Source organism: Mytilus trossulus, chromosome 4 (genome assembly GCF_036588685.1).
Source record: "Mytilus trossulus isolate FHL-02 chromosome 4, PNRI_Mtr1.1.1.hap1, whole genome shotgun sequence".
Classification (NCBI taxonomy): Eukaryota; Metazoa; Mollusca; class Bivalvia; order Mytilida; family Mytilidae; genus Mytilus; species Mytilus trossulus.
The window spans coordinates 84,002,420-84,030,208 of NC_086376.1; the positions used below are offsets into that span (position 1 = coordinate 84,002,420).

Sequence of the window (27,789 nt, forward strand, 5' to 3'; positions counted from 1 at the left end):
GCATTTCCTTAGGTAGAAAAGGGTAGATTAAACCAAAATTATAGCTAGCTGAATCACTGATGAAAATTTACAAAATATAAAGCGCAGTTGCAACTAAAGCATATACCCATGTAGGCGTTTTACTCCTCGTTAGTATTTATGAATGAACGCCACACCTCTTCCAGAAACCAGGATCATAATTTAGCGCAACAACATTGTTTAGTCTACAATAGACTTATCAGTGATTCTTCATTTCAAACAGTCGAAAGGAAATTTCAATAACGACGTTGACGAGCATTAAAACCCTACATCTCAAAAAGTAAACCAAATATGGCTAAGGCCTTCAATACATCTAGGTGAGACCAAAAAATGAAGAGTTTCGTAGAGATAGGTAAATTATTACATTGCCAAAGACTTCGTTTATTCGTTTATTCGTTTATTCGTTGGTATGCTTCTAATTATAATAGCTTTTTTTTTTTTATAAAACATTGTATTTTTCGAAATACTTCGGATTTTTTATTCCAATAATTGATTACCTTAGCTGTATTTGGCAAAACCTTTTGAACTTGTGGGTCCTCAGTGCTCTCCAACTTCGTTATTTATTTTCCTTCTTTTTTTTTTTTGAGCGTTGCTGATAAATCGTTTGTATAGACGAAACGAGCGTCTGGCATAGAAAAGTATAGACGTATTGTGGATCTCTGATGAGTTTTTCAATCATACACATACAAAAAAAAGAAAAAGAGTTTTACGTAATTGTTGATTTTTTCGATTGCAATCATAAAATAAACTAATTTTTATAGCTGAATGCACATAATGAAATGAATAATCATATTAAATGCCACAACAAATTGCGAGTTCTTTTATTTCAACGTGTATATGCAAGACATTAGAATGATATATTCTGATAAACGCGTGTTCTGGATTTCATAAGATTCATCACTCAGACCCTCTTGTCTATTTACTTTGTCTATTTTCACATAAAATGGGGGACTATTTATCATGAAGTCACAATATATAATGATGATATGCAAAATACAATACAAACATCCAAATAATAAATAAGCAGTAACTACGAAGAATTATCATCTGACTCGTTTCCTGAGGAATCATCCCCTTCCGATTGTTTGTCTGGTTTTTCAAATATCGTTTTTGAATTTCCTGACGAAGATTCTTTTAAATCTGAGAAAGGTCTGTCATTTTCATGTGTTTCAGATACACATGTCTTTTTAACTTTAGGAGGAGAATGGCTCCATGAACTGTCACGTGATTCATCGTCACTATTAAGAAGAGCTTTCACAGTTTCTTCCCCGGCGGAATTAGCGGCTGTAACGTCATTTTTTAGTTCTTCGAGGTCTCTTTTGAGTTTTGCTCTTCTATTTTGAAACCAAGTTATCACTTGTGCGTTGGTTAGACCCAGAGTTTGAGCTATTTCATCCCTGTCTGCAGGAGTCAAATATTTTTGATACAGAAATCTTTTTTCTAATTCGTAAATTTGTTGATTTGTAAATGCGGTTCTTGATTTTCTTCTTTTCTTTGGAGGCTGATGTTTACCAAATAAAGCAGCCTGTTCTCTTCTTTTTGTTTCTGTCAAATAGAGAAAAAAAATATAGTAATAATGGCGATGCATGCTATTTCTTTCTAAAGATTTAAGTATATTTGAAGTTATGATTTATTTTCAAATAACTGCTAGATATATGATTTTTCAGATTCATTTTTGCTATATACATCATAAGATTTCGGGATTTATTCTTCTGTTTTTATGTCTTCTAAGAGCTAATGTTCCATTCAAGTATATGTGTTTCATTTCAAACAGATACTAGGTTGCCCCTAAACCATTTAGTTAACACTTTATTGCACACGGACAAGAACGACGGAAGCAGCAGAGCAGATTGACGTCGCGTCGTCTGAACTGTTTGTAAAGTGAAGGTCAAGTAAACATAAACCATCTGCTAATTGTTTTAAAACCTTGGTAACTCTGTACTTGATGCAACTTTATTTAATGTACTTTGTTTGTTAAAGCTATTAAGTTTGACAAGATCGTTAACATTTTTTGAAATATTAAAAACAAAAGTGAGTTCTGGTTCATGTGTGGTATTATGTTCGTATTTTCATAATTAAACCATGTTATATTTTATATGTGTTTCCCTGTCACATCATATAAGCAGTTATTCCCTTTGTCCAACTACCAAAAACATTAACAAGAGGTAACCAACCAGAAAAAGATATATTAGAGTTAATGTCATATTAGGACAAACTGGTTGTGAAAATGTCACAAGTAGCTAACGTTGAAACATTAACTACTTCTCGTAGACAGTTGCATTGAAGTTCATACCAGTACAATTAACTTAAAGGCTCATATCTGTCACATTAGAAAAATCTTATATTCTAATGTAAAAGGCTTATTTGAATACAACTGTACAAGGTTATGACAATAATGACTTTTGTTTCCTTGTATGAAAAGTGGATATCATAATTGAATGGCATCATGAAATCTTTGAATATTTTTATTACAGAATTTAAACTTTACTGTCTTTCGTCTCTTCAATGAAATAAATTCATTTGAATATGATAATCATAGCAGCATTAACATTTTTTTTCAAGTAATATTCATTTCAACGTTAGGATGAAATTTCTTAAATAAAATAACACAAGGGAATTAACTCAAATTAAACTCGGTTACTATTTTTCTTCGTCGTACAATTTCACCGATTAAATTCATTTGTAAAATTAGTTCAAATTATTTTTTCCATTGATTAAAATTGTAACTTATATAATAAATTTTGACATATTTATGAATCACGTCTTGTCAAAAGAACACATTCTAAAGTAAATCATAACTATTAAAGTATCTAAGATACATATTTTATTAATTGATAAATATAAAAGTTTGTCATTTTAAAAGAACATGTACATAATAAATCATAACGCTTAACTTTTGTGGTTGCATTAATTAACTTGATAAACGTCAGAAGTTATTAATTATAATCCATGACCAGGTTAACATAGGAATTATTAAACAAATATGTAATAAATTGTCAACTATAAGAAATGTTGCCCTTGCTTATTTCTTGCTTTTGGATGTTTTAAATTTGTGAACACCTCAATAAAAAAAATAATTAAACAATGCATTTTCATTGATTTTTGTAAAACAAGAATTAATCAACTTAAAGAAATGAATGAAATTGGTCAAACAATTAAATTAAGTTTTAAAGATCTATATGTTCAGAATTTCAAAATCGGTATATTTAGCAATTTCGAGAATGTGGAATTTTTTGTTCATGGAAAGAAATCAGTTAGTAAACTAAATCCACTGTAAACATAAAAAATTAAACTTCACACTCGAAATAATAGAATACTTTTTTTTTTACTTATTTCTTGTAATTTTTCATCGTTCTTTTTTTTTTTTTAATTATTATTATTTTTATATAGGATCTATCAAAAAAAGTATTTGTTATATTTATCTCTAAGTCAATGGTCATAACGTTTAACATTAAAAATAGTATTTTCGGGTCTACTGTTTGTCTTTTATTGTTTTGTTTTTTATCTTTGTAGAAATGATAATTTTATTTCGTTGACTAATGGTTTTTGGTTGTCCCTTTTGTATCATCTCCCTTTTAAAAAGTAAAAGCCCGGTAAACGACCCATCACATTCGACATGTCACAATGTTTACGTAAGTATTGGAAGATTATTGATAGTAATAGTCCTTCCCACCTGTGTATGTACATCTAAGAAAGATAAATAAATTATCTTAATTGATCAGTTAATTTATCATACTTTCTGTGAATAAGCTTCAAAGCATTCCTTAACAGCTTAATTTGACCGATGTGTCGCATTTACAAGTTTAACAAACGATTCTATCTGATCAAATTGAATGTATTACATTTTTCCTGAGGGCATACAAATGTTATTGATTCAAACTAAAGCAATAAAAAACAAACTTCAATTTTCCAAATGAAAGAAGAAGTCAAGAATATCAACTGAAAAACATATTTTGTGCTACAGAAAAATGCGGGAGCATTGATAATAAGTTGGTGAGAAAAATCGTTAACAAATTGAGCATGGAATAAAGATAATTTATGCTCAGATTTATTTTCCTATTTAGTATAAAACATTAGGCTAGGTATGATGCTAATGAGACAACTATCCAGAAATAAGAATGACGTAGGTGGCCTTCTAGACTTCCAAAAGAGCATTATGAAAAAAATATACAAATTAAAAACTAAAATATGAAATTAAAAAAACCCTGATGGAAACAGAATATTTGGTCATATTATTGTTTTGAATATTAATTTATGGATAATTTAAATGTTTTGAAACCCTAACAAGAGTATCGAAACTTTACAGCATTCATTAAAATAAAGTTTATTTTAGCCAGTTGTTTCAACTAGTTTGGAAGATCAAATTTAAAAGTGTCAATTAAAAGTGTCAAAGTATGAGAATAGGAAACATTTCTATTAAAATTTACTCATTGAAATATTATAATAAATTGCAATAAGGCTAAAAACTTTATATATTTGCTACACACTGACAGAAACATAACCTAAAAAAGAAAAACTCCCACCTAACTCCCACCGTGTACTAAACAGGTTTCTCTATTACTTAGTATGACTGTAGGTCAACTGCAATGCGATCTTTGTCAGATGACAACGTTTGATGTGTCCGATTATGTTTTTGTGTGTGACTTTTATCACCTATGGCTAGTAGAAAACGATCATATCTCGTCAAATCTTATTACTGTATGTTATCTATTCTTATGTCCGGCTTGACCTGAACAATTAGGAGAAAGGAATACGGCCAATAAATTTAGGACAAAGTATCATATAAGCTTCTGTAACAAAAATAAAATAAAGAAACAACAATAACGACGTCTACTTTGTTAAATAATAACAGTTATACGGAGAGCTAATTCATGTTTTGTTAATCAAAAAGATGCTTTTGATAGCGCCAAACTAGTCTGTAAGGTTTAATAAATATCGCATTATTTGTCGTTTACAGAAAGGGGTAAACACAAAACATAAGAGATCAGAAAAGCAACAGCAAAGAAACCAGCCAGGCTAAATACAATCTACTAGGGTTTTATTTCTTACTTTTCAACATATTTCGATTTCAAAAAGTTTGTCCAAACATTTTACTCAATCACGACATTTCAGTTTGATTCGAGCAATGGGAAACTTTTAAGCAAGAATAAACTGTCATTAGATGAACTAATTAACTTGAAAACCTATGACATGTAACTGGCATGTAACAAGATTGGTATCTGAAAATCATCATCAAGGGACAAATGAAATTTATATCGTTATGATAAGTGACGAACGATCCCGTCAAACATTTGATAGAAAGGTCAATAGTAGGTGTATTTAGTTAAATCTCGGTAAATTATGTAGCGCCATTTATTCTTTTCAACCATTGATATCTAACTTGATAATTTTTCTTGCTCCTGTACCTCAATAAATGAATTCATTCAGCGTACTTGGTGAAAACATTACAGTAAAATATTATCATATAAACATTACAATATAATTGCAAAGTAGTAATTGTAATATCTAGAAAATAAACCATACAACCAGCAAGTTTTGTTTAATGGAAAAATAACCAATTTATGTAATAATGTAATGACATTATGAAGCATATCTGCTTTTTTATTAAAAAAGATAAAAGTGACAGTTCTGTCAAGAACATTTATGTGTAATTATGTGGCACAAAAATAACTAAATTCGAACTCCCCCATTCTTTACAGGTTTCTTTGTATAATGCTTTGTAGACTGCTGCTTTTCTTTTCTCTTTTCCTTCGAAAAATGAATGAAAAAAAGAAGAAGAGGAAAAGAGAGAAACATATAAACAAATTTTCGTTTTAGTTCCTTAAAAATCGTAATAGTTAAAAACAACTGATGTACTTTTGCAACCATTTTTTGTTGTTCTTTTTAACGTAAAGTTGTTGCGCTCAACACTGGTACATGCTTTGTGAACTACTGTTCGTCTTTAATTTCGGTCATTACCATCATGATTTTCTATGGTTTTGTTTAGCCAAAATGGTTATGCAATGTCTTGTTTTATAGTTGCAGCAGAAAGTATTACTTTGATAGCTTCCTAAAAAAAAATTCGTTCCTTTTCCATTTTAAAAATGATATATAGCTGTTGAAATCGAATTTGCTGAGCCGAAACTGCTACCTGCTTCTGCAATAACAATATATATAAAACTAAACAAAATAAAGACTTCAAACATTTGTGACTTTCCGTCAGGTTCAAGATTTGACGTCCTAACCGCGGTGATAAATGAGTGTGAATTACATCACAAATAGGCATTTAGTCGTGTCAAACACACTACTAATGACCATATCTCTCATCAGACTAATGACCACACTGACCACATAACTTGACCACAAATTAAGCTGTCTATTATTTCAAGGCCTACTGAGAGAAGGTTAATATATTTGCTAATGAGCATGAACCATAGGATATTTATGCAACTAATGGCTCTTTGTTGGTTATTTACGAGACGCAAGTGGTGATTTTTCAAAATGAATAACTTGCTCATTGTTTTAACGACATTACCACTCGCATAATTATAAAGCGGTAAAGTAAAACAATATTATCTTCATCAAAAGACGAACGTGGCTGTTGCGTCCTAGACAAAAGTGCAGTATGAAAATTGAAAAATATCATATATTAATAGAATGAAATTGAAAATTTAAATTGAGTGAAAAATTAATTTCTCATTTCACATTACAGTCCACAATTTGATTCGATATTTTAGCATTTAAATTTGATTATTTCTATAATATTTCCAATATATTTGTTGTAAAAAGCATTTTCCGTTTTTAGAAATATTTGCTGAGGAGGATGAAATCTCAATTTAGATGTCTAAGTATTCACATCATACTTATTGGTAGTCGCTTAGACCAGACCTAAATTCTGTGATTTAGATATATATTGGTAATAATTCTAACCATATAACCCTCCTTCGAATTGTCACAATTGTATACCTAAACATGAATTTTTAGACATTATAATATCAGGGAAAATTTGAGGTTTTGAATAAAATCAGGACCATTTTAAAACCATGCCCCGGCAAAAAAATCGCGAAACACATAATCGTGATCCAATAGTTTCAATAATTGTGTTCTGATATTTGAATTCGCATACAAAAACATTATGAGATCTACAACTGGAATAAAGAAATCTTCCAAACCGTATTTATTTATTTTTTTCTTCTTCCTTTGTCTAGTTTTGACCGAAGAAACAAGACGAACTAATTGTTTTAAATTGATGACATACTAACAAGAGAAATGAAAGGAAATGAATATCTTGTTCAGAAACTGACAAGGTTGATTACTGCAAGAAACATTTATCATAATTTCGCAGACAGAATGCATTTTGACGACTGAGGACGTGCTGGGCAACAAGCACTCCTATTTCAAGCACAGATTTTACTATGATTTTTTATAATCCATTTTCAAGAAAGCATTTAAAAGCCAACCTCACTAGGAATCATGTAAATTTATAACCAGAAAGAAGGAAGAAAAGTAATTTAGTAACATTTTCGTGACATCTACAAAATTAAACTATGGTTTTATTGTTTCTTTTCATCAACTGGCATGTTTTCTATAAATAAAGACCGTTTTTGTAATGTGCCGAAATGTATATTCTCGTGTTTATATAGTATATGTTGTGCACTTGAATTATGAGTATACGCATTTTACATACCGTATTTTATATGCGATTTGTCCAATAAGATATTTGATTTGATATTTTTCCATTGATGTACTTGTATTATACTAGTATATTGATTAACTTCGTGCATGCTAATGCATAAGGCTTTTTTTATTATTCCAATTACGTGCCATTTTGCTGTTTTAATGGCATGAATATCAAATCTTTAAGGACAAACCCAAAATGCAATACAATTTGAGAAAATAACTGGCGTTTTGTTCACTTTGGACATACACACCCAACCATGATTGGGTTCTTGATCTCGAATACCCCCTCACCTCCTCCCGCTTTTTTTCAAACTTGATCAGTGGATGGTCAAAATGTACAATAAGGAACAAATTAAAGAACACACGACAAAATGAATCCTCGCAAACTTAAATAACTATATCTTCTGTTTTGAGGTAGGATTTTCAAGCAATCTAGTATCGGTCGCTGTACTTCTGCTGTAGATTTTATACAGTGACATGATGGATAGCGCAGCAAAGTTCGATCTTGTGGAATAAAAATCGATAGATTTTATGTAAATCTTTATTTAGCCAAATAAAATTTAAAAAAACATTATTTTTACACCTGTTTGCTTTATAAAAAGAAATATATTTAAAAGAAAATGAATGTGAGATATCACTTTTTATTAACAAAATTGTGCATTGAAACTACAATAATACCATATTATTTTTTATAATAATTAATGTCTAGTGGCAAATACTTCATGCATGTCAAGACGATACTTGTAGAAGAAAATAGGCTTATTCACAACAACCTTTATAACGTTTCATTTTAAAGTGAGAACTTATACGTCACAGAATCATCGCATCAACACTGAATGTTGATTGGAAAAGATGGAAGGCGTCTGTGTATATTTTTTTGGTATGCGACGAGTTCCTTTTCGGACGTGACTATCTGTCTTCGGTGAAAGCTCATTACACAATGCAGTGGTGAAAATATGCCATGGCGTAACACTCTTCATACAATCGAACATTGAAAAGTTAACCCTAATAAATACTAATATATTTATAATAATGAAAGGTTGCATAGCATTTATGCTTTTAAACGATCGTATGTCGGTTTCAGGGGGTTAATTACGTTCAGAAAATGAAAAAGAAACAGCCTAACAACAAAATAAGTATCAACTTCAAAGAAACAGTGGGATGTAATTTTCCGCAGTTTCGATGATGACTTTTACATTCGCTTAAACGCGTTCAGATTTGCGCCTTTTTGTATGCACTCCACGAGACTCGTTCCTGCCTGGGTGATCAAAACTAGTAAGAGAGTAAATTATGAAGTGATATAATTCCCAATGGACACCAATCATCGAAAAAAGATGAAAAATATTTCCATTATATGTCGATAAATTTCAAAACGTCAGCTGTGCTGTATGATGTTTGAGCTATTTGATGGAATCTTTGTTTGAGCTATTTGATGGAATCTTTAGCAGTAATGTGTACAAAAGTACAACATCAAACATCAAAAGAACTATCAAGAAAATGGCAGAAAAAAAGAAAGAAAGTTGAATCAAAACCGAGATAGCGTTTAAAAAGAGAACAAGGAAAATACTATGTTTACACAGCAGACGACAGACAGCCAAAAGTCATCATGGTTTTCTTAGCCTCTGTTGTTTCGCACGTTTTTATCAAAAATTGCATTTTAATCGAAAGATAAATGATTTTTTGAAATTAAAAAAAATGTCGGATACAATTTCAGACAAGAGCATAGATATAACGGTATGTTCAGGGTGAAAGTCACTCTCGCTGCAGTAGTTTACGCATTTTATTGTTTAATCTACACTTATAAACAAGTTAATGATACATTTTAGTGCACGGATCATAAATTAAAGAGCTTTACTATATCGCTTTGAAAAATAAAAGATCTCAATGCTTAGACGATAGCATATTGTTTTCGAGACGAATAAAGACGCTATAAAATAACAACAGATTTCTATCACCTCAAAAATGACATTAATAGCAAACACAAATATAAGTTCTAGAGACCAAATTGTTATTTAACAATCTTTTAAATGTCTTATGGTTTGAAATAAAATTCTTTAAGCGATGTTTGAAACAAAAGCAGTCAAGCAGACATTTCGGCGTGATAAAATTGCAAGTTTTATGTTTCAAACAAAAAGTAGCCAAAAGTTTGAAGTTTGATATTTACGAAACATAAATGTAATTGTGGATAAGAGATAATTCAGTTGGTACCAAACATTTTTAAAATGTTCACATCATGAATAAGTGTATGCATTTTATATTTTCTTACTCTATATATATCTTGAATTTCGTCCTGGTAACTATTTGCCCACATTTATTTTTGCGTATGATCACTTCAAAAATATATTACAGAATTATGAAAATATCAAACGAACGAATAACACTGGCTAAAATAAAGATTTATATTAACTGCATGGAGTCACACGTTCAAACTTAAGGAACTAGCTTCTATTTATAAGAGTTAAAATTAAAGCAGATTAGAGGATGACACAAGCAGTCTATTCTAAAAAAATATATAACTCAGCAACAAATAAAAGCATAAGCTAGAGTACAGTGATAGATATGCCGATAAAACAAACTTTTCAAAACGTTTCTAATGGCTGTTAAAAAAAGTTTTTGCAATAGTTTCGGCTGTGTGTTTTCCAATATCAGAACAACAGGATCCACGTGAATATGTTACATCACTCTTATTAGATTTACAGGTATTGCTTATGCATCAATAACGGGACTGGACTTAACTCTACATATATGACCAAAGAAATTACACTGAAAGCTCAATATTTCCCCAATAGAACTATATATAAAACTGCGAATAAAACAACACTATGGAAATAAATGGGTAAATCATCAAATGCTAGATTGAAAATTATTTGATCAAACATTGCATTTCAAGTTCTTTTTAAAATTTGCCAAAATAAAAACAACTTGAGTAAAGTAAAATAAAGTTTATAGTATACCATCCACGTGTAGAAAATTTACTATAGATCCTGTATTTATTTACAGCATTCGTCCGGTTCAAATACTTTAAAACAAAATATTATTTAGTTCTTCTTTTATCCCTTCAAGTGAAATATGTATTCCAAACTTTTGGACAGTCTAAGAATAAAAGGTATACCGGTAATGTATTATCTTAATTCATATATATATATCCATTTGGCAGAACGAACACATTTATGGGGACCTTATTGGGCTTTAATTGATTTCAATGCAAGTTCTCCTAACAATGTGCACTTTTATAACAATGTGGACAACCTATTGTACTATTGGAATACAACCGTGCACAAAACATAAATCAAGTACCGTTTGCATTAGGTTGTTGGAACTAAAAAGATATGGGAAACTACTACAGTTTATCTAATCTACTTCAAATGAAGCGTGGTTTGTGCGATAATATGTTAGCTGAAGAAATATACATCATAATATTCCACGCTCGTTACCAGAAAGATACGTTGACTGACACCTTTGATTTTACCGTTTGTGTTGAAAAGATATTTGTATCTTGCGTGGAACGTTTTGAGTTAGACGTGTAATATGTTTTCCAAATTTCATGTCTTTCTAACGAGGTAGGATTTGTAACTGCGCATAATCAATCTTACAAAAAAGACTTTTATTTCATAACAAAATGAGTTTACAATCTCTTATAACTATTATAGTTATAATTATATTAATGATAAACTGCACCAAATAATATAAAATATGAGTACTCTTTTGTAAAGGCATTCCTTTCCGCATTTGCTAATGTGAAAGTTTCGTGGGTGATATTCATAAATCTAAGCAAATAGTAAAGTCATAACTTCAGATAGAAATCTAAAAGTCCTTACTAACAACAGATGCCTCGCTTGCGGGAAATTTTATTTGATAACTCCCTGGCAATGCAAGAGGGGTGTTTAGCTAGCTAAAAAAAAAGGTTTAACCATAGTCTTCCAAAAAAGTCATGTACCAAGTCAGGAAGATGATGGTTGTTTTCCATTCGTTTTGTTGGCCTCACCTTTGATTTTGTACCAAGTCATGAAGATGATGGTTGTTTTCCATTCGTTATGTTGGGTGATTAAGCCTCACCTTTGATTTTGTCACTTTTTATGTACTTCCCCTTTTTTATTTTTTTTAAATTTAACTTTGAGTTTGGCATTTTTGTTTCACTTTTTGTTGTAAAATTAATATAAATGTATATTAAAAGTGCTAAAACTTTACAACTGGACTAATACTCTTCAGTTTTTGTCCCAAAAGGAGAGATCCTGGAACGGGTTCACGAGCAAACATCGGAGCAAAAATAGAAGGAAACTAGCAAATTAACAAATACATTAAAATTGCCGTTTGGTGTGAGCCAAGGCCGCACTTTCACCTCTGAAGGTTTACTTTTTACAAATTGTGACTAGGATGGAGAGTTGTCTAATTGGTACTTATATCACATCTCCTTGTCTCTATATATATATTTAGTCTGTAAGAATTTAACAATAATGCTAAATTTTGCAAAGATACATTGAATTTTTATACAAAAATATGCCACAAAGTCGTCTTCAACCCTGATCTAACAACATGTCAACTTCCATGAGAACCTGTTTTAGTATATAGCAGGATTTTTTAACAGTGTCACTCAGTCTTATTAATGATGACTGTTTTGTAGGTTCAAAGGGCATGACCATATGCACATATTGCTATATGATCTGACAGTCTTTAATTGTAAATTCTGCAAAGCATGTTGCAATTGCAGACATGATTCGTATTATTCATGATCATGTTTTTTTTCAAGGAAAAAGGAAAGGGGCATAATTTGAACGCCAATTCACTTGTCAGTTAACGTTCCCCCCCTCCCCCACACACACACAAACATCACCAAACAACGCAAGATTTTACATCATACCAATTCGTAAGTCAATTTATATAGATGTAAAAAGATGTAAAATGTTCTTGAATTTGCTTATTGTGCTATTGGTTCAGAAGTTCTGATCTCTATAATCTCTTGATAATTTATTATATGCCAAGACATAGACATACCCCCTCCCCATAAAAAAACAACAACACTGCACTGAACAGTATCTTTTTTTTCAAAGCCAAACTGAATAAATCATGTATATCAGTTTTTACATCAGAATGTTCAATTATAAAGACTTAGTTTAAATTCGGACTTGATAATTTTCAAAATATAAAGCTCTATTTTAAAATGTTCATCTGTTCATCGTCATATTGACATTTACAATATAAATTAGTCCGCATTTGTTAATTTTGTGTATAGCTTTTGGTGAATTCTGTAACAGCATATTTAGAAGAAGATAACTTAAGTTTCGAATATAGACAGTCTGCTGAAAAAATATACAAGCTGAACTAAGGAAATTTAAAAGTTCCGATTGTAAATATCTTCTTGTTCCAAAATAAACAAGTTGCCACTTTAAAAGTGGCATCATTCTTATTACGGATCTAATTTAATGTCGAAGGGACTATAATTTCTTGTTGAGATTTGTGTTTAGTTACATTTTACCCATTTCCTAATTCAATATCAATGTTTCTATACCACTAAATGTCTCGAAGTGTATTTTGGTGTCAATGGGTTTCTATGTCATTATTAAGCATTGGCATATTCTCCACATTTCTTTTTATCTGTTTAATCTACGTTATCTTTATTTACAAACAAGGGCTATTTCTTTTTAATTCGTGAGGAATAATTGGGAAAAAGTTAAAAGTATGGCATAATATGTCATATAATTATTCAGATTAAAGATGCAACCGTTGCCCAGAAGATTCTATAGCATTTCAGAGTTATTGTCAGTATATGTTTTCAATTATGAGTTTGTTAAAATATGGCGCTTATATTAAAATTGATGGTTCCGAAAATCCAAAAAAAAAAGAACAAAAGAACAACTGGTCATTTATATTAATTTCAAATAAAATGATTTTGACAAAACAAGTCTCTACTTTAAATATCCACACAAGCCCATTTCTATAATAAATCAAGTTATACGCAAACAAAATGCGGATTGATCAACTAAATTAATGTTGCTATTTAAAAGCCAACTAACAAGAAATTGTTGAAAAGAGGATGAATGAATATGGAAAATGATATTATATACAGAAAATCTATAAGAAAAGAGACGCCGCTCCTCATTCAACCATGCACTTAAATTGGCATATCGCGATGTCTTGGGAATGCTTCAGCCGATACCGTTCGCATAGATGATGATACTTATAACAAAAACAAAAAAGAGCCGATACGATTTAATTATAATTACCGAATACAAAGTATATAGTAATTGACAATCTTGGAGCTACGTAAAAAGGTTGGTGATGAAAACTAAGGGATGGTTTAGAAATAAGACATGAATGAAATTTCCCAGGTTAATTAACTCGCTCAGATCAGACAAAGCTCTATTGCAACACGTAAAGCAGGTATAACTACGCTTAAGAGTGAGAGAAAAAGATACAGGGATAAAATGAAAATTTTACATATTAATAAAAGTAAGTAATTGAGATAGCAAATCCAATGACACAGAATTCCAAAAACACTTACAAGTGTAGAAGACAACGTGTCGTCTGTATACAGAGCTCTAGTCTGAACACTAGGCAAAACGTAGCACCTTTAACAAAAAATCGAGTTCTTAATCGACCGAGAAAATAAAAGTTATGACTCAATTTAACATAAAGTATCAAATATTTGTCATCAACAATATTCTCCTAACGTAGTACAATAGAGAAGAAGACAGAACCAGTAAAGGCATTAACATTTGACAGAGATAGTCCTCTCCCTTATAAACTTCGATTAGTGGAATTACATACAGAAAACTGTATAATAAAAATCACTTAAAACAATTCTCAAAATTACTGAAGACAATCTTCAAGTAATTAACCAACTGATATATACTGTTATATTTTAACATTGGTGACTATGCTTCGGTATAGAGTTTCAAAATCAACGTCATGCACAGTTAGGTTGACTTGACCTAGTGCCATGACTAATATGGATTTTTACAGAATTTCAATAAAAATAAGAATGAAAGATACATTGTATCATTCATTTATAATATTAAGATAGACAAAGACAAAAGGACTATGCATGAGTTTTTGAAATTGGACTGAAAACCAGAGACATTCTGTGTATACACTTTTTCTTATATAGATTAAGAAGTCTCTGCGAGGACCTTTGCAATTGGCCGAGAGTTGGTATGTCTTGTAAGTAATAAGAATATGTTTCTGAAGTAAAAATAAATGTTTAAAAATGCATGAGAATTTATAATAAAATTAAAAACTATATATTATAGTAGAATAAATATTTTTTATAAATGGGTTTTATCAAATTTAGGTTGCATATTTGCCAATCAAATTGTTGCATAAAAAACTATAACCGTTCTAACATTTTTTCAAGACACTGATTTTATTTTTAATTTGCATGTGACAATGCATAAACGTGTTTTAGTTGTACGAAGGCCTGTTCCAAAATTTATTTCTAGAAAAAACAAAATACATGCAATATTGAATTAAGAAAAATCCGACTTTTCAAACTTTCTCTTACTGTATATTGTCTATTGCTTGTAAAATTACATTAGTCGTAAAACTGTCACATGATGTCTTTGAGATTGTAATTCTTAATTAAATTTGACTATATATACTTATATGTTAGAGTTGTGCTTAGAGTTGTTAAGTGCAGCAAGTACTAAAATACACAATTGTTCTTTTATGTTATAAATTAACATTCAATAATTATTACCTAAATGGTATATTTTTACCAATAATGCAACTTTAATGGGCATTTGTGAACGGATATTTTTGACACTGTCACGTCGTTTGTGCATTGAAATATAGGTATACCTGCATCTGCATCTTCAATTATTACATAAATAAAAGCAATTTATTCTACTGCTGAAAATTTTCAAGATTTATTTGGAAATAATAAACGGGACAGGTGTACATAATAGATTTAAGAAACAAAATTGGAGAAAACATATATGCATGAGACAATGTCCGTAGTAGTCATTCAATTTTATACGCCATATTTTCAAAAGAAATTAAAAATATTACATTTTTTACATGGTTTGGACTCATAATACACTCGTAATGGAAAGTAATGCTATGTTATTTATTAGGCTATAATTGGACATTGTAACCCGCCAATGTAATTTATTGTAGTTATTACATATTCATACGGTTTGTACCGGCTAAACTGAATTTTATTAAAATATACAGGCATTTAATATAATTCATAATTCAAAGCACAAATTTGATAAATTATCATAATCACAATTCGTTTATCTAAAGTACAAAATACTGTACAAAATTCCAAAACATGTGGTTAAACTCAAAAGAGAAATGTTTGAATAGCAAAGCCATCTGTGTCCAGGTACTGTTGAGTTTGTATTTTCCAACAGATGCTTTCATCATTATTTTTTTCATTTAATTTTGATTTTTTCATTTCAGTTTAAAAAAAATTTTAAAAACCATTGAAGCCAAATGATCATATATTCCTATTTTCAGATCACGTTTCTTTTTTTAGATGTTATTTCAAAAGATGCAAATATGCATGATATACATGCATTGTATAGAATGTTACGTAATATTTTAAATATAAAACTAGGAAAATATCAAAACATCCTCTTAAACGAGGTTTTCAAGAAGATGCAATTATGGGCACCTTAATCAATTATCTTGTATAATTTTGAATGCATTGATTTGTTGATTACAAGCAGAGATCATATTTCAGTTCAATAATTATATAAACCGGTATGAGATATAGATTATACATAAACTCCATTTTATCTGTTGAAAACTTCACACTTTGAAAAAGTTATAGTTTTGCTAATAAGATCCTTCTCCGCAAAAGGAAAAGTTGAAATGGTACTAAATTCTCGTATGAAAATGAAATGAATAAGTAGAACTATGCTACCAGGGGCCTGGTCATCGAAGGTGTCTATGGACTATAAGATGTGTCCTAAGATCATCTTAGGATAATGTTATGCTCTTAGTCGTGTTAACTGAGATCTTATCTTATGATATATGTCCTTGTTTTGGTCCCAACTTTAGGACTATTAATAAGCTGTCTAAGGGTTAGTCTTAATACCATTTTAACATTTATGATAATTTTATGATAAACAAACATTTTCGTTTTATCAAATTTCCTTATTTCTACAATTTGCTCATTTGAATTTAAAAATGTGGGGTTATTTTTAACACTTTATGATTCATATCTTTTTTAAGTCTAAAAGAAGAAAAATATCGAAAAAATGGGACACCACCCATCTTAAAAGGAAAATAGATGATTGCTTGTTCTCGAGAATTTGTTATTATGTTGGGTTTTTTTTTGTTTTTTTTTTAAATATTTCAATAATAAGAAGCTTAAAACTACAGTGACTTTTCAAAATAAGATTAGAAGTCTATGAGTATATATGTATTATAATGGTGTCGCTATATTTGTAAAGAAACTATATATCATATTAGTAAGTCGTTGGTCATTATTACAAGACATTAATTTAAAAGATAGTATCCCAAGTTTCCTCTATACTTGCGAGGGAACATTAAATTTAAGAAGCAAACAGGGAATTCCGTAACCAAAATATTTCGTACCCTCCCCAGTGATCGAATTGCTCACTCGTGAGGTTAATGTAGCTCCCGTCAAACAGAGAGCTAACTTCTATACCACTATACTGAATTATTGGGGTAAGGATTTTGGTAAAATGTTCGGGGACATCAAGTGCAGCTGTATCATAGGATTGTTACAAAACATTTTATCACAAGAAATACTTCAAATAAACTCGCTGATCTTTTGTGGTTACTTTAATGTGAACTATTCGTCATATCACCAAATCTAATACACAGTAAGCTAGACTGAAGGAATTGTTAATGAAATAAAAATTATATTGTAAAATAATGAGGGCAAACATTTAATTCTGATTTCGTCTTTAATGTTTTTTAAAGAGTTTACATTTTTAATAAAGAGCGAAATATATGAAATGTATACAAATTATTATCATATAAATACATACACATATGTGTTAAATATAAGTATATGTTATGTGCTTAAATGCTCTTTAAGCGAGGTTGCTTAAATGGTCTTTAAGCGAGGTTTGTTGTTTTTCAGGATATACAACGTTCGACTTTGCCTTCATGATTGCCTCGAATTTGACTGCATTTAAAGATTTATCGAAAGTACAAAAAATTATGAATATAATAAAGCGGTTAACAAATTTTGACACAATTTTGGGAGATTATGATATATCATTTGATTGACTTTATATGACAAGAAACATTTTGTGATACATGGATATTTAATGATCTTTAATTAATCACTCTTCTAAATGATTTTGTGACGAATAAATTGCACATAGTCATGAATGTGTTTTAAAACATTTATATTTCCTGACGTATTCATAAATTTCAACGTGAAAAATACCACAGAAAAACATTTATATGTACATAATTTTATGAAAATTAATGTAAAAGTGAATGTTTACATTTTCTACGAAACTGAAGGATTTTTTACAAAAAATTTCGGAATAAACGACGATGTAAAATTGATACAAAACAGATATAAATCATTGCAAAGGTTTCAATAAAATATGCATATTTGAATACAAAGCAAAATGTGCCATCGTATATGTGTATAAATTTATAGATCGCCCACGACTACTAAAAATTTCATAATTATTATCCGTGGAACATATATCATATTTAATATGTGATGGCGTTTTTAAAATTAAATGAAAGCGATCCTAATCAGGACCTAACCTGTCGTAAAAAATCTTTCATAAGTAGGAGAAATGATATGACAACTTAAAATATCAAAATTAAACAGAAAAACACCTCGTAAATAATAACAAATAATGTGAATTTTAATGCTGTAAATTTTTACATACTTTATTTTAATGTTATTTGGCACAAAGTTGAACCATTTTGAAACTTTGATAATAATGCTAATGAACCACAGAGGCTTCAACAAATGTTTGGGTCAATTCAGGATCAAAATAGTGTTTATATCCTCTTATTCCTAATCACATGCTTAAAACTGTTATTCGTATATTGTTTAAATATATTTCACTATTTCAATTTTGCGCTTTTTAAAATTTTGCAATATTTTAATTTAAGTCAATAACATTTGTTTGGGGAGATAAATTTAAAATGATTAGACAAATATAAAGATTACAGTTTTGGTCCTTCCCGTGCTTCCAAGGACCATGATGTAAGTTTCATGGTAAATTTATATTTTCTATTTTCAGCATAAATATTATTTACATGTCAAAATTAATAATAAGAATTTGTACTAAGTAACTGCAATTGTAAGTAGAAATGTGTGTATCTGTTACACTCGTACCCAGGGACATTTCAAAGTGAAAAATGTATTGAGATCTTAAATTACTGTTTGGCAGTGATTATCTGCCAAAATCATTACCTTCCAATGGTCATTTTCACATGTTACTAAGACAAAAGTTAGAAACAAACATTATTTAGATATCATTATGTTCTTTCGCACCTACTTAGTATACTAATTTGTCATGATTTAGTGATGGGCTAGAAGCTACAAGAAAGTTAATGACCATGAAATATACAACTGACCAGCAGGCACATGTGGTCGGCCTCTGATCATCGTTGTCTAAAGCATACACGGTAATACAGAAATCTACATCTTCAAAATATCTTCCCCTCTTCTCTCAATTAATCATTTAAGTAATTGCTTCATGGAATAAAGATGTTAAAAGAACTTTCTATTATGGTCAAGCGGGTAATAATTGACTGTTGTATGACCACTGGCTGTTTTTATGTGTTATCTTGACCATTATTGTCTCATCTTTATTTAATGGACTGACAAATTTCACTTTTATTTAGTTCATATCAAAAGGACCGCTTGTTGTAAATCAACAAAATTACACCAATTGTTACAAATAAATAATGTAACAATATTGGAAGGTGTTTTATCTTAAAAATCTAACTATATAACACAAATTTAGAAAAATTTCGAACATTAATTATTTTCCATTGGTAGTTTTGCCGCAAAATTATCAATACAAATAAATTGTATTCTGTTTAAGCAAATTTATGCATTCAATATGGTTTTGTAATATAACATTTATTCATATTGTAATATATTTATGAAACATTTTTCAATACAAAAAATATCTCCCGTCATAAAATACACTGTTAATAGTCAGTGTCACTTGCAAATAGCGAATTTATTAATTTCGCACATTATTTATTTACGGAAATTATAATAAATGATATTTTGGCATATATAACTCGTTTAAAATAAGTATCAAACAATGAATAAAATATTAAAAAGTAAAAAATGCGTTCAAAACAAAAATATAGAAATAAATATATTTCAAACGATTTTTCAATTAAAAACACAAAATAGCTAAAATGAAAGAATTATTAAGTTACTATTATTTTCTTCAAATGACTTCAAAAAGAGGGGCGAAAGATAACAGAGGGACGTCCAAACTCACAGATCGAAGCAGAGAATAGTATTTGATTTTAATAAATAAAAAAAATATATATTTATATACCTGCAGATTCTGCTGTTTCTAAACCTTCAAATGTTTTATTTGCCATTTCCATCAATGCATCTAAAGGAGACACTTTATTTGATTTATTAATCTGGTGGACCGGTTCGTCATCATCAACATTTATTTCTTCATCTTCAGCATCCGATGAAAGTTCACTATCTCTTCCAGAACTTGAACGAATGTCCCAAGGGCGCACAATTCTTGAATTTGCACAATTATTAAAATGAAAGTTTCTTTGATGATGAGACACATTGTTTGATGAAAGTATATCCTTTATACAAAATGAAGTAAATGGTTTATTTGGATTTCTTGGAGGATGTATTTGTACCATTGCTAATTTCCTTATTGGTTCATATTGGTCTCTGCAACTGTCTTCAGAATCACTTACTCCACTCGAAGTAGACATTATTTTCATTTGGACACTTTGAAAATTTTGTGAATAATAACGACCTCTCCGTTATAATTTTAATTTTCTTCTCTTATGACTTAACAACATCAAGAAAAAACCATAAATTTGCAATAAACATCAAAAAAGAACTATACAACTTTTCAGTACATAAACAAAACTTCAAGTCGAGGCCGATTTCCAAGTGATTGACTGACGGGGGACTTTAACTGATAAATGTGTCGTCTGCGCATTACCTAAACACCCTCTGGGTAAAGAACCACCATCAGGCGTGAAACGTTTTGTCTATCATGTAACTTTCGCTGACGATCATAGAAAACTAATTGCCGGAGGTAAATTCGATGATGATCATTATAGTTAACGAAATATTAATTCAAACTAATTATTAATGATAACGGAATGCACCTTCGAAAAATGCTGAAAGTGGATGTTCTGATAACGTGTGGTCAACGGTGATTATTTCAGTATCCATATTCAAATTTCGGACACATGTTCAAGTAAAAATTCCATTATTTAATAAGTGGACGCTACAAAAGATTTCAAGTATAATGGGATTACACGGCTACTTCAGAAAATTTTTATTACTAAAGAGGAGGAGAAAACAACTCGATCTAACCAATGTGTTGTTACCGCCTTCCCATGGTGCAATTCACTTTGTAATCAAGACTGCTGTTTGTTGACATGCATCTGAAGATGATATTAAATTAGCAAAGTTTGTTGTTAGTGTAGGCTTAACAATTGCTAGTGTTTAAGATTATAGAATTAATTACTGGCCAATTGTGTAGTATTATTGGAACCCTTATTTCTCACAAATGACAGTCATGAAATTTCAAATGGTGATTAAATGCTAATAACAAACCTTTGAAAGTCTGCAACGCTCTCTTATGATTTGCCACTTTTTATGATGTTTCTGGTCAATTTACAGATATATTGCCATTTAATTATGCACGTCTTTTATCGTGAAAATAATTAGAAAATATATAAAAATATATTGATATATAATTGATATTATCGCATGACAGATTGTTTGTTTACGCATAATTATTCCACGTCAGCCGCTTCGCTTATGATTTTTATTTCATATACATTTATATTTTTAGATTATTGTTGCACATTACTTAATTTTATACTAACACATTCTAAAATCTTTTAACCCTAAATTTGATATTGATTTGTAACTTTTTTTGTAATACATGTATGTACATTAATTGAATATAATTATTTCTAAACTAATTTAAAGTGTTTGCTTAAATAAATAAATGAAATATTAGCTCGTCTAACAAGGCCCCAATATAATTAATAGAAAGCAACACACTTTTTAAAAATATTTCTTACTTTTTCATTTTTAAAAATGTTACCCTTAACAAGAATTTGGAAAATAAAATATTTAAGTGGTTAAAAAGTGAAGGAAAAAAATGAAAGTAGAAAAAAGCCAATAAATTTTCCATAATTTGACATTGACTTCAAATTAAGATAGTTTATCTAACATATAAGCTTTTAAGGACAATTTTCACTTTTCATAATTAGTAGGTATTGAGTTGAAATTGTATGATAAAGGTGGCCACTAAAATATTAGGATTTCAGCAGTCAAGATGAACCCGAATAAATCCTTTTCATTTTCTTGTGTTGTATTATTTAGTAGCTATCATTGATAGTAAAAATAAACAATAAACTAATAAAATACTCAACGATAATATTATTAACAATGAAAATAAGAAAATATTTAAATACTTCAAAGAAACTAAACTATAATTTATTTAAGAATCTACAAATTTTCTCTGGCCGTAAATATTACTTCTTGTTACTAATAAACTGGCCAGACTTGTAATTTTCTGATTGTTATCAAACATTGAAAAATCTTCAAATACTTACAGGTTATTTATTGCTTTAATCTTCATCACAAAATTATACACAAAACAATGAAGAGAATTGAGGAAAAAATAAACCGAACTTAAAAATATGTATAACAGATAGACTATGAAGAAAACGCTTCGAAACAATAAACAGAACAGCATAAAATAAAAAGCTAATGAAAATAGCTTTCACTTTTATTTTAATTCTTTACATTTTAAACAAGTAAAAACAACATTTTCTTATGTTAAATCAAAAAATCAAATTTGAATAAGTAAAGTTATTTCAATTTTGTGCAAAATAAATAAACACGGTTTTTACCCCAATATCAATATTTTATACAAAGAAATAATTACCCAATGCATCAGGAAAGTGCTCACGACAATAATTTGATGCAAAGATGAATTTGAAACATAGTTTGTGATTGTTCCTGTCAAAAAAAGGTAAATTGCAGCTAGGAATAATATTTTAGCTCAGTAGTCCCAAATTACACAAATTGTCACACTTGCAATACAACTCATGCAATTAATCTATGCATACAATATTCAACGCACATACACGTGATATAAGATTATTTTAAAATGAACATTCATCTGAAGGAACAAACCACACCAAACAAATACATTTAGAAGATGATGAAAATAACATTTTTTTCTATTTCTTTTGTCTCTTGAACGCCATTTTTGTCAACATGTGGTAATACAAAACGACGCCATAATTGGACCGGAAGTTACGGTAGGTAGGAATCAAAATATATTCAGAGATTGTTTAATTTGAATAAAATGTTCTGGGCACAGGGTTCTGATGATTCAGAAGTTAACCTAAAGTTCTTTGAAACCTTTTTTTTCAGCTACAAAACAAGGTCAATGTTATATTGTCTGAACAAGGAATCGTGTGCGTTTGCCAAAAACGAATTAACACAGGCTTCACGGTTTTGTACATGAATCAGAAAATATAGCTGACAATGCGCTATGGGTTTTTTTCATTGTTGAAGACCGTACATTGACCTATATTTGTTAACTTATATGTCATTTAGTCTCTGAAAAAGAGTTGTCTCATTGGCAATCATGCCGCATCTTCTTATTTTATGTATTCATGTCTTGCTTCCTATCGAATGTTCGTTAAAGACCTAACTTAAAAAATCAGTAATGTTACTTTATGTTTTGGTCAAATGTCAATAATTACTAACATTGATTTAAAACAAGTTGATATTAGTTTCCAAATAGCAATACTTGTCAATGACTATGCATATGCGATCACTTACGATGCACATGGCAAAAGATATGGGGTTTTTTCATTTCTTTAAATAATGGAATTTATTTTTTTTTCGTTTTCCATTCTTTAAGTTTTGATTAATTTAGTTTCAATAGAAACCAATAGTGTAACAGCTAATGAAAATATCCAAGTATTTCACGCCCTTTTCCTCAGGAATTCAGACTATTTCTTTTCAACTTGCATTTATTTTTTTATTTTTTCATTTATAAATAAGTTTCAGATTTTCAAATAGATAATATTTTTTTTCTCAGAATAAAAATGATTTTTTTTTTAAAATATTTTCATCTTCAACCTCACTGTACTTTCTTTATTCTCAATAGAAATAAATTTTACCAACTTATTTGAATTACTTCCTGGAACATTGAAAATAGCATATAAGGAGTACTGGTTATGTGCTACCTAACTCGAATAATTCAAGCCCTTTCCGTGTCCGATTTTCTCCCACACGGGGTTAATGTAGCCTTCGTAGATCAGCGGAATATAACGACTGAATTATTCGGTTTATGTGCTGCCCAACCAGGTTGATTCGTAATTAGACAATAGTCTGTATTGTTTAACCATATTATAAAAGCATGATTCGTTATGATGTGTTGTTTTGATTTACCATATTAGAAGCCTCAAGTTTGATGGGGAACTACGTTGTCTTAAATCTGCACCTCTTACCAAAAAGTTTTTTTTTTTTTGCGGGTCCCGATTTGATGGTGTCACATCTTTTTGCAAAGAGTTCCGATCAAACAACTGTAAGAGGGGCTGTCTTAAACTTACAGTTAAAGGATTTTTTTATTCGCGTTGAAGGCCTCGTTGTGTCTTTGAGATGAGAACAGCAATACACTTTAAGTGCATTTTTCCTTTGCTTTATGTGTGGTTTTGATATGTATTTTCTATACTTGAACTGATTTCATCGATGGAAAACCAGATCCTTTGTTTTTCTATTCTATGAAATATCGAGGGATATACTAAATCTGCCATACATGTATATGATAAAAACTGCGGAACATTTCTTTTCCAGCTGGTAATACCATTAGCCGCTCTATACCTCCTCTTCGTTGATGTTTTACAATTTAAATACAATGCATCTTTAAGGCTTATTTAATCTTCCATTACTCAGTCATGAAATGTTAAGACTATTGCTCCCATCAATGTTATCAAACAAAAACTTACGGGTTGATTTTTGTAACAAAAAGCCTTTAAAGGTAAAATATCCGGCAAATTGATTTTTACGTACTTTTAAAAACGGACGGTTGTGGACAGACAACACAAGCCATGGAAGCAAACACAATTAAAACCACATTCATACCTCAGACAAGACAAGACAAGACAGTTTTTTTTATTTAAGTCTCACCTCTTCATTGTGTAAAGCATACCCACAGTTAATTAAACAACATCATAAAACACACAAGAGCAACTCTTAAAAGAGTTATGAGATCTATATACAAACAATATTCATATAGACATATAGCCTATGCTCTTATACGAGAATTGGTTACAACAGAAGTACAGATATTATTATATTTTGTGGATTCTATAATGATGTCTCAAATTAAAATAAGATGCCTTTTTTTTCTTTTTATTTCTTTTTTTCTTTTTATTTCTTTTTTTCATTTTTTTTTTTTTTTTTTTTATAAAGTTCTTCATTTAAAAAAATAAGGAGATGTGGTATGATTGCCTATGAGACAACTATCCACCAAAGTTCAGTGAAGTGGGTGTATAAGCAATCAATTAAACGTAGCCGTACAGCTTTCGACATTGCGAAACCTCGTATACCGTGTAGACGGCTACAAAAGATACCAACATGAAAAATATTATATGAACAATTCAATTGAGAACACTAGTACATTGCGTTGTTAATGAGTTATATGAAGCGAAATAAGATTTTTTATTTAATACGAATACCGTCATCGTATTATATTTACGAATGAAGTTACATATGTATATAATTCAGCTAATTCTTTGTATTTTTTATTACCGACAAATGATACTGGCTTTTTAATGAACTTCTTAAGTTTTCAGTCCAGAGTCGTGAAGCGTTTTGATGAAGGTCGAACTATAATGCTAAAATCTATTTACTACAAGTCGCAACCGAGCTCTTTTCACTACAATTAATTTTAAATCTGTTTCCTTTACTTCACTAGGTTATTCAAAACGACAGTTTATCTTATGATAGGTCTTGCTTATATATAGTTGGAACTATATAGTTATTTTTTTTGTACTATTTTATACCATTAAAGCCCAGGTGGTCGTGTGGTCTAGCGCACCGGTTACATTGCAGGCGATTTGGTGTCACGATATCTCCGTAGCATTGGTTCGAATCCCGGCGAGGGAAGAAACAAAATTTTGCGAAAGCAAATCTACGGATCTAACATTGTTGGGTTGATGTTAAGACGAGTTGTATATACATTATGTACACAGACATGTATCACCATCATTGCTGGTGATCCAGTGGATACATCTGTAGTAGTGCTGTCACTGGTTGAGACGTTCTTATATATACACAGGCAAAATTTGCTCACGTGAATTTCACATGAATCTCGCATGAAATTCGGGTGAAAATTTTCACGTGAAATTCACCTCAATCGAGCTTATAAATGAAATTCACGTGAAAATTTTTATATGAATTTCACGTGAATTGAGATTCACATGATTCTCATGTGAAAAATTTCACATGAATTTCACGTAACCTTTTCCTTGAAAAATGGTATTGTTCATGCTTGTACCGCAATTTGAAAATTTAGATGTTGTTTGAATTACTTTTTTTTTTAAATTTCAGGTGAATTTCACGTGAATAGTAACCATGTGATTTTCACATGAAATTCACATGAGTTTAACATGATATTTATGTGAAACTCACATAAACTGATTTCACGTGAGTTTCATGTATTGAAGGGGTGTATTAGCTCGTTTGAGGTGAAATTCACGTGAGATTCACATGAATTTAAATTTATGTGAAATTGATGTGAAATAAATTTGCCTGTGTATAATATGCATACTATGCATATAGATATATGGTATGAAATCGTACAAAAAAATCACATCTCTCCGCTCGGCACCACAGTCCAAAACATAGGTAGTGCGCACCCTTTTAAATATCCTATATGTACCCGCCCCTGGAATCAAACACCGTCTTGTTTTCTTGCCCTTCAGCGTAAATTTTATGCTAAATAATATCACTAATAATAATTAATGAAACTTTACGTTTTCGAGAATTAGAAAATGTGTAGAAACAGCTGAATAAATGTCTCCGTACCAAGTCTCTGTACCAAGTCAGGAATATGACAGTTGTTGTCAATTCGTTCGATATGTTTATCATTTGATTTTGCCATTTGATTTGGGACTTTCCGTTTTGAATTTTCCTCGAAGTTCAGTTTTTTTGTGATTTTACTTCTTATACTTTGTAACCATGATCATTACCATGATCTCCTCCCGTTTTGTACGAGCCCCTGCAATGCAAAAATTATGTTATTCAGTTTCTTGTCAGCTTTTAGTTATCTTATACAAACAACACTGACCAATCTGTCTTGTAAAACTTAAAAGTCAGTTAACGTTATGATGGGGAGACATAATTCTTTTAAAGATTCTCTTACATAATTTATTCATCGTTATAGAAATTTCTGTCTTTTGAACTGCTTTCTATTAACACAAGAATCATATCATACATATCAAATGTATATTAATTGTCTCATTTCAACATATATCATCATTCTTAATTTGATTTCTGGTTCTGAGGGTTGAGATGGTGGTACAAGTTTATTATCCCCGAGTAAAACCACAGACTAAATCGCCGTCTAGAAGAAAAACAACTTTTTTATTCGCTTTTTTCTTTTTACTGTATTCATTATCAATTGAAAAAAAACCCCGAAGAGATGTGGTATGATACTCCACAAGAGACCAAAATGACACAGAAACTAACAACTCTTTTTCAAGGCTTCATTTATTATCATAACATTTTAAAAGAGAAGCGAAAAATACCAACGGAACATTCAAACCTGTTATTAAAACGCACACAGAGAAAATGCTGTGGCCAAACAAAATTAAAACTAAAAACGATCCCCCAAAAACCCCAACAGTGTACAAAACACATCACATCACATTACATTTATTGCATTT

The 27,789-nt window shown here is 30.1% G+C and overlaps 1 protein-coding gene across 1 annotated transcript; it reads right to left on the reverse strand.

Annotated features, from left to right (window-relative positions):
• Window positions 1–823: 823 nt before the first annotated feature.
• LOC134716171 (transcription factor LBX1-like) lies at window positions 824–21,511 on the reverse strand. The gene is made up of 2 exons (XM_063578972.1): window positions 20,154–21,511; window positions 824–1,563 (listed from the first exon to the last, which is right to left on the reverse strand). Exons 1-2 carry the CDS (start codon window positions 20,566–20,568, stop codon window positions 1,049–1,051), a joined length of 930 nt encoding a protein of 309 aa, XP_063435042.1. The 5' UTR covers window positions 20,569–21,511; the 3' UTR covers window positions 824–1,048.
• Window positions 21,512–27,789: the final 6,278 nt, after the last annotated feature.